The sequence below is a fragment of the Furipterus horrens genome, unplaced genomic scaffold, assembly GCF_987537825.1.
Source record: "Furipterus horrens unplaced genomic scaffold, mFurHor1.1.pri manual_scaffold_4, whole genome shotgun sequence".
Taxonomy (NCBI): Eukaryota; Metazoa; Chordata; class Mammalia; order Chiroptera; family Furipteridae; genus Furipterus; species Furipterus horrens.
The window spans coordinates 49,849,470-49,857,431 of record NW_028327174.1 but is presented as its reverse complement, the minus strand read 5'-3'; the positions used below and the strand labels follow the sequence as shown (position 1 = coordinate 49,857,431).

The 7,962-nt window shown below is 45.5% G+C and overlaps 1 protein-coding gene across 1 annotated transcript; it reads left to right on the top strand.

Moving 5' to 3' along the window:
- Positions 1-828: 828 nt before the first annotated feature.
- On the top strand, positions 829-4,290 carry TUBA1B (tubulin alpha 1b). The gene is made up of 4 exons (XM_090273108.1): positions 829-932; positions 2,294-2,516; positions 2,631-2,779; positions 3,137-4,290. Exons 1-4 carry the CDS (start codon positions 930-932, stop codon positions 4,115-4,117), a joined length of 1,356 nt encoding a protein of 451 aa, XP_090129234.1. The 5' UTR covers positions 829-929; the 3' UTR covers positions 4,118-4,290.
- Positions 4,291-7,962: the final 3,672 nt, after the last annotated feature.

Below are 7,962 nucleotides of genomic sequence, written 5' to 3'. Positions count from 1 at the left end.
ATATAAAAAGTTTTACTAAACTAACATAAGGAATCACTACTCTCTAATATCCTTCTGTATCAAATTCATCCCTACCCAAGTTTCTGTCCTCATTTCTTCAATTGAGCTACCAAATTTGAAATGTGTCTTTAAACCTACCTTTTTAAAAATTCCTAGGGCTACTCCATAAAGTTGGTGGCTAAGGTCCAAAAAATGGGTCCTCTTTACAATCTGGATGCTTAAATGCTTGGGTAATACCCTTGAATGGCTGTTTTTTGCTTCCAACGTTTGCTATTCTTCAGTTCAAAGAACAGAACAAGTCATTATAGAACTATTTTGTTTCCTTAACCTCGCGCATTCCACACTATCAGGGGTGTACAAAATGATTGCACTGCCTTTAAAGGAACTGAGAAAAGAAGAAGGCAAAACTCACTCTCAAATTGTGGCAACATGAAAATAATCAGCTGAGCTACCCGGACCAGAAGGTTCTGCATTTCATGGCGCTTCCTCTTTAAGACTGTGTATAAAGTCTTAAGAGTTCGCCCAAATTAAAGCAAGCTTCCTCTCGCATTTCCAGGATGGTTTGTTTCCGAACCGTCTACCCTCCGCCCAGGCCCCAGCAGCCATCACCGCAGACTGCAGCACCCGAGCTCGCGGCCCTCAGACACGGAGGGCCCCGCCCCGCTGGGCCGAGGCTGGGAGGGGGCTCCAGGCCGGCAGCCCGCCTCTGCGGCGGCCGAGCCGGGCGCCGAGTGGGTGCGCCGGGCCGGAGGAGGGGCCCGCGGCCGTAGCACCGCCTGTGCCCGCCTGCCCCTCCCCGAACCGCTACTTAAGCGACTCTGGCACCTCCCTCACCTCAGTGCGTTACTTACCTCGACTCTTAGCTTGTCGGGAACAGTAACCGGGACCCGCTGTCTATTCCTGCTGCTTGCGCCTGATAACCCTCAGCCATGGTGAGTGGGCCGCGTGTGGCGCCGCCCTCGTTGGGGGAAACAAGCCGGGGAATCTCGGAGGGCCTCTAATTAGAGAGGGCTGGGACCAGCGCTGTTCATTTGGAGGACAAAAACATGAGGCGAGAGCCAAGGATGGGCATAGATCGACTCCGGTTTGTGGGAAAAAGCTGGGGCCCGGAAAGGGGGGCCCACCTTTTCTTCTCGGACTCTGGAAGGGGATGGTGGTGCGCCGGTTCCCTCCACCGTAATTAGGGCTCTTATTTATACCTTGGCCCCAGGGCGCAAGACCCTACACCCGTTTCCCGCGCGTTCCTTTCCCCCGCCTTTGGCGGACGGGCGCGCGCGGGCTCTCCCCACCCTCACTTCCTCTTCGGCGCGAAAAGCGGAGGCGGGAAAGAACCTGACACAAAAGCGCACGCGCGACCGTTACCTTCCTGCCTGGGAGCGGCGGGAGACAGCCACTGCAGTCTGCGCGTGCGCGCTAGGGCGCTGCGGCTCTGTAGCCAGAGGGTGTGTCTCCTGTTACCCAGTTTCTGTTTAAAAAAAAAAAAAAAAAGATGAATGTAAAGGAAGGCTCCTTTTTAGTGTTTTGCACTATACCAGTGTATTAGGAAAATTACCACCCAACAGCCGGTAGATACCATCTGCCTCTCTGAGGTCTCTGCTACGTTAGGAATGCTTGTGAGAACAGGTGGTCGCGGTGAGGGATTTTGAGGGAAGGGATATATGATCTTGGACCAAATTTGTGCTGCAGATAATCACCTGATGTGCCCTAACAGATGTGTAGGTGCTGGGTTGAGCCCAACGCCTGCGGGGCGCTTAGGATGGTTGGCCATGGCTGCCATTCTGCCGACGTGGCTGTGGCTGTTCCGTACCTCTGCAGCTGCGCGATCCCGCTGAGCGCAGTGGACGCGGGCACGCACACTGTGAATTGCTAGTTCATCCTGTGCTACAGAGCTCTGCCCCTCCCCGGGGACGGGTGGCCAGACGTTTCCTGTTCACTGTTCTGGCCACGTGCTTCCCGTACTGGGAGCTGCCCGGAAATCTGGCCACCTAGTCTAAAATGGTATTCTGGGGCCTGAATGCTGGACGAATGGCCTCGCTATCTTACTCATTCAAAGGAGGAGGCAGTGACTAAGATCTCTCCATGGTTTGGAAAGAGGTTTTCCCAATTTAGAGGGGGAAAGGAAATGCATTAAAAGCAATGTAGATTAAAAATAATAGTTGTCCCCTAGAAAATTTTACATTTTAATGCGTTTTAAAAGAGGCAGTTTGTAAGATTAAGATTTCATACGTATCTTCTGCTTCACAGTCAATAACAGATTAGTTTTATTTTTATTTTTATTTTTTTTTACCCACAGCGTGAGTGCATCTCCATCCACGTTGGCCAGGCTGGTGTCCAGATCGGCAACGCCTGCTGGGAGCTCTACTGCCTGGAACATGGCATCCAGCCTGATGGCCAGATGCCAAGTGACAAGACCATTGGGGGGGGAGATGACTCTTTCAACACCTTCTTCAGTGAGACAGGTGCTGGCAAGCATGTGCCCAGGGCAGTGTTTGTAGACCTGGAACCCACAGTCATTGGTGAGTTGATCTCAGTAACCCAAGTGAGATCCTGCGACAGGAAGTGTGTCCTGGGGTTGAGCGGGCTCATGCAGGTGGTTAGTGATGGGTGGCCACTTTGTTTCCCTTTTCCAGATGAAGTTCGCACTGGTACCTACCGCCAGCTCTTCCACCCTGAGCAGCTGATCACAGGCAAGGAAGATGCTGCCAATAACTATGCCCGTGGACACTACACCATTGGCAAGGAGATCATTGACCTCGTCCTGGACCGAATTCGGAAACTGGTGAATACTACATTTAAATATATATTTATGCAAGCCAATGTCACCCCAGTAAATTCAATTTTTTAAAAGATGCCAAAATACACATGAGTTAACGTAATGAATAAAGTCAATAAAAAAATGTTTAAAATGGGTTGAGGGGGTTCCATTGCAAGGTTAGTGAAGAGATTCATTTTTGGTGCATGCCAAAGTGGGATACACTGCTTAATATATTAATTGGAGTCCCCTAATTTGGGACTCTTGCTACTCTTCATGCTTACATCAATCTCATATGTTCATGATTTAAAGAAATAGAAATTCTAAGTAAGAAAATGTATCCTGGCATTAAAGAATTACACTTTCTTTCTTCTTTCCCTACAGGCTGACCAGTGCACAGGTCTTCAGGGCTTCTTGGTTTTCCACAGCTTTGGTGGGGGAACTGGTTCTGGGTTCACCTCCCTGCTGATGGAGCGTCTCTCTGTCGATTATGGCAAGAAGTCCAAGCTGGAGTTCTCCATTTACCCAGCCCCCCAGGTTTCCACAGCTGTAGTTGAACCCTACAACTCCATCCTCACCACCCACACCACCCTGGAGCACTCTGATTGTGCCTTCATGGTTGACAATGAGGCCATCTATGACATCTGTCGTAGAAACCTCGATATTGAGCGCCCAACCTACACTAACCTTAACCGCCTTATTAGCCAGATTGTGTCTTCCATCACTGCTTCCCTCAGGTTTGATGGAGCCCTGAATGTCGATCTGACCGAATTCCAGACCAACCTGGTGCCCTATCCCCGCATCCACTTCCCTCTTGCCACATATGCCCCTGTCATTTCTGCTGAGAAAGCCTACCATGAACAGCTTTCTGTAGCAGAGATCACCAATGCGTGCTTTGAGCCAGCAAACCAGATGGTGAAATGTGACCCTCGCCACGGTAAATACATGGCTTGCTGCCTGTTGTACCGTGGTGATGTGGTTCCCAAAGATGTCAATGCTGCCATTGCCACCATCAAGACGAAGCGCAGCATCCAGTTTGTGGACTGGTGCCCCACTGGCTTCAAAGTTGGCATTAATTACCAGCCTCCCACTGTGGTGCCTGGTGGAGACCTGGCCAAAGTACAGCGAGCTGTGTGCATGCTGAGCAACACCACAGCTATTGCTGAGGCCTGGGCTCGCCTGGATCACAAGTTTGACCTGATGTACGCCAAGCGTGCTTTTGTCCACTGGTACGTGGGTGAGGGCATGGAGGAAGGAGAATTTTCTGAGGCCCGTGAGGACATGGCTGCCCTAGAGAAGGATTATGAGGAGGTTGGTGTGGATTCTGTTGAAGGAGAGGGTGAAGAAGAAGGAGAGGAATACTAGTTACCATTCCTTTCGGCCCTGCAACATGTCAGACTCAGAATTTTAGGGTCAACAGCTGCTTTCTGGTTAGATTTTCTTTGCTTTTACCTGTGATCATGTCTGTCTTTTTCATTTATACCTGTAAGATTGTCTGCTTATGTTTAAAAGTAAAGGCATTGAGAAAGAAAGTTTGATTTTGGTCTTTGTTCTAAATTGATTTATCTACACTTGGAGGATATTCTGCAACAGAGTGATAATATCAAGGAACCCACTTGTGTAGCTACCTCTAAGGAGAAAAAGCATATTGGTCTGGAAAAGCAGCTTGATTCTGATGTACTGAAAGTCATTCTGCTAATCTAGTTCTTGAAGTAAATTAGTCATGATTTAAGAATAACAAGTACAGGCATACATGGTCTTACTGCATTTCACAGATACATTTTTTTTAAAAATTGGAACAAGACCCTCCAGCCAACGTATTTCAACTCCTGATTTGTGATCTGGAACCAAGCCCCATAATATATAAGATATACCTGTAAATCAGTTCGAATCTACAAATACGACTGGTGTTAAAGTTAACTGGCATTTGTGGGAGAGTACTGCCTTCCTACAGGGAGTGAAATGGCAACATTAAGAGCTTCCATTGCTCCAAGTATATAATTTGTTTACATCTAAAGGAATCTAGAGGTAAGCAAATAGGGGATTTAACCTAGGAGAAAATATGTTTCAAATTTAGAAAGCATAGGGACAAGATTTGCTGAAAATGATGGAATAAACTTGTCCCACCCTGTATTTACAAAAGAATTCTTGCTTTGGGAAGGAACAGTGATTTGGCACAGACCTTTGAGGAAGAAAACTCTTAGGGGGTACTGCAGGCCTGTCGTAGCAGCACAAATGTAGCTACCACAGTCCCCAGGGTGAGGTAAATGCCAGCGCTTTAAATTGGATTAACAGCCAAATGGGAATTAAGGTTTTGAGTTGGTGCCCAACACACAAAGGGAAGACCATCTGAAATGTCCCATATTTCTGCAAAACAAGAGGGAAACTAGGCCAGAGCCTGGGAAGCAGCAGCAAACCAATGCAGAGTTAGAGGCACAAGGCAGGGATAGGATTAAGAAGCTAGTGTTTCAACTAATGTTTTATTTTGGAGTAGGGGGACATTGCTTTTTTAAGAAAAACTAGTAAGGCAAATGTTACTAAGATGACAAGTTGGGGTGCTAAGTACATACATGTTTGTGATTTATTATCTCTTACTGCATAGCATACTGACCCAAAATTTTGTGACTTAAAACAATATATGGCTCTAGCCACGTGATTCAGTTGGAGCATCATCCCGATACTCCAAGGTTGCAGGTTCAGTCCCCTGTCAGGGCACATACAGAATCAATGAGTGAATGCATGAATGGATAGAACAACAAATGGATGTTGATCTCTCTCAAATCAATAAATACAAATTTAAAAACAATATATTACCTCATGTAATTTCTGAGGGTCAGGAGTTAAGGAGCAGCTTGGCTGGATGGTCTGTCTTGGGGTTTATCATAAAATTGCATTCTTTTGGTGCTTGATGAGCTGGAGGATTCACTTCCAAGGTGGTTCACTCACATGCCTGGCAGATTAGTGCTGGTTATTGACTGGTGGCCCTAGTTCTTTACTTTGACCTCTCAATAGGGAACCTTGAGTGTCCTCACAACATGACAGCAGGCTTCCCCCAGAGTGAGTGATCCAAGAGAAGGCAAGTTAGAAACTATAATGTCTTATGACATAACCTTAAAAGTCGCACAGTCATTTTAACAGTATTCTGTATGTTGCACAATACTGTTGTAAGAGGAAACTACAATAACAGGAAGTGAGAATAAATGGAAGTTATGTTTATATTGAATAGAACAACACAGTTACAATATCTTATTTTCTGTAGGCTTGAAATATTTTTTAAAAAGGAAAACCTATAGAGAAAAAATTTTTCCTATTCTCTACAGTTCAAACTCAAATTTCAGTATTTTTTAATACATTTTATTGATTATGCTATTACAGTTGTCTCAATTTTTCCTGCTTTACCTTCCTCCACCTGGTACCCCCCTACTCCCTCTGGCAATCCCTCCCATTAGTTCATGTCCATGGGTTGTGTATATAAGTTCTTTGACTACTCCACTTCCTATACTGTTCTTAACATCCCTGTCTATTCTGTACCTACCAATTTGTACTTCTTAATCCCTGCACGTTTCCCCCCATTCTCCCTTTTCCCCCTTCCAACTGATAACCCCCAAAATAATGTTCATATCTATGATTCTGTTACTATTCTGGTTGTTTGCTTAGTTTGTTTTTTAGATTCAATTGTTTAGAGTTGTGAATTTATCGCCATTTTAATGTTTATAGTTTTTTGGGTTTTTTTTTTTTCTTTAAGATTTTATTTTATTTTTATTTTTTTTAGAGAGTACCCAATGAGTTTCTTGAGCATCCTAACAACTGGTGTTTTCAACTCTGCCTCTGATAGATTGCTTATCTCCATTTTGATAAGTTCGTTTTCTGGAGTTCTGTTCTTTCATTTGGGCCATATTTCTTTGACTCCTCATTTTGGCAGCCTCCCTGTGTTTGTTTTATATATTAGGTAGAGCTGCTATGACTCCCAGGCTTAGTAACATGGCCTAGTGTAGAAAAGCTCACTGTAAGTTGGTTGGGGCGGAGCCTTAGGTAATCGCCAGGTGGGGAAATCCACATAAGTCACGCTGATGGAGTCTCCAATATGGTGTTGCCACTCTGTGGCTCTGTGTGGGGGAGGGCTCAGAAAGGGGACAATGCCTCTTCCTGGCCTCTGGAGTTTTTTCCAGGAGGAAGCTGTCCCCTGGCACTCGCCCTGATGCCAGACATTTCAGTTTCTCCCTATATGCCACTGGTGCCCTTCCAGCTGCTGCCCAGGTGCTGAAGCCCAGAAGGAGTTAGTCTGCCTAAGTCCTAAGTCCATTGTGGGCCCTTTAAGAGGTGACTCTTAAGAATCCTAGTTTCTTCCACTGACACAACCCCTACTGGATATTTCCAGCCAGAAGTTATGAGAACTTATCTTCCTGGCACTGGAACCCTGGGTTGGGTGTTCTGGTGTGGGGCTGGGATCCCTCACTCCTAAAGTATCCCTCCCAACTTTTATCCACCACATGTGGGTGTGATACCACTCGTTCCATGTCTCTGCACCTCTTACCCATCTGGATGAATGTGATTATTTTAATTCCTTGGTTGTTAGACTTCCACACGATTCAATTTTCTGATGATTCTGGGTGATATTTCTTTTGTAGTCTAGTTGTAATTTTTGCTGTGGTTGTGTGAGAAGGCAAGCTGTGTTTACCTACATCTCCATCTGAACTGGAAGTCCCAAATTTCAGTATTTTTTATTGCCTTTTAAGCTTTCCTTTAGAACAGATACCTACCTACACTTCTGAACTATGCTATCCCCTTTATAGCTTAATTATTTGATTATTGATCCAACTTGCTGCTAAAATTCAGTATTCACCTCTGTCTCCTCTGTTCCCAAACATCTTTTATGTCAAGACAATGACTAGTAGTTGACTAGTAGTAATCAAAGCCTTTGGTGACATGAGATACCAAGTGTGTGACATGGCAGGGATGGCTATAATGAAATGCTAAGGCACCAGGAAATGCCACCAAGCATTCCTGTAGGGGAGTACTAGGGTCTTATTATCTACAGCTGTGCCCCAGCAGCAAGCACAATGCCTGGTAATGCTTATGGCACAGAGTGCTCCCAGAGAAGTGAACAAATAATGATCATTTCCCTCTTAAGCCAGATTCTTTATCGTCCTATCCAATGTTAACATTTAACCCTAGAGTTTTGTAAAATATACTTACCCTCTTTCCAGGCC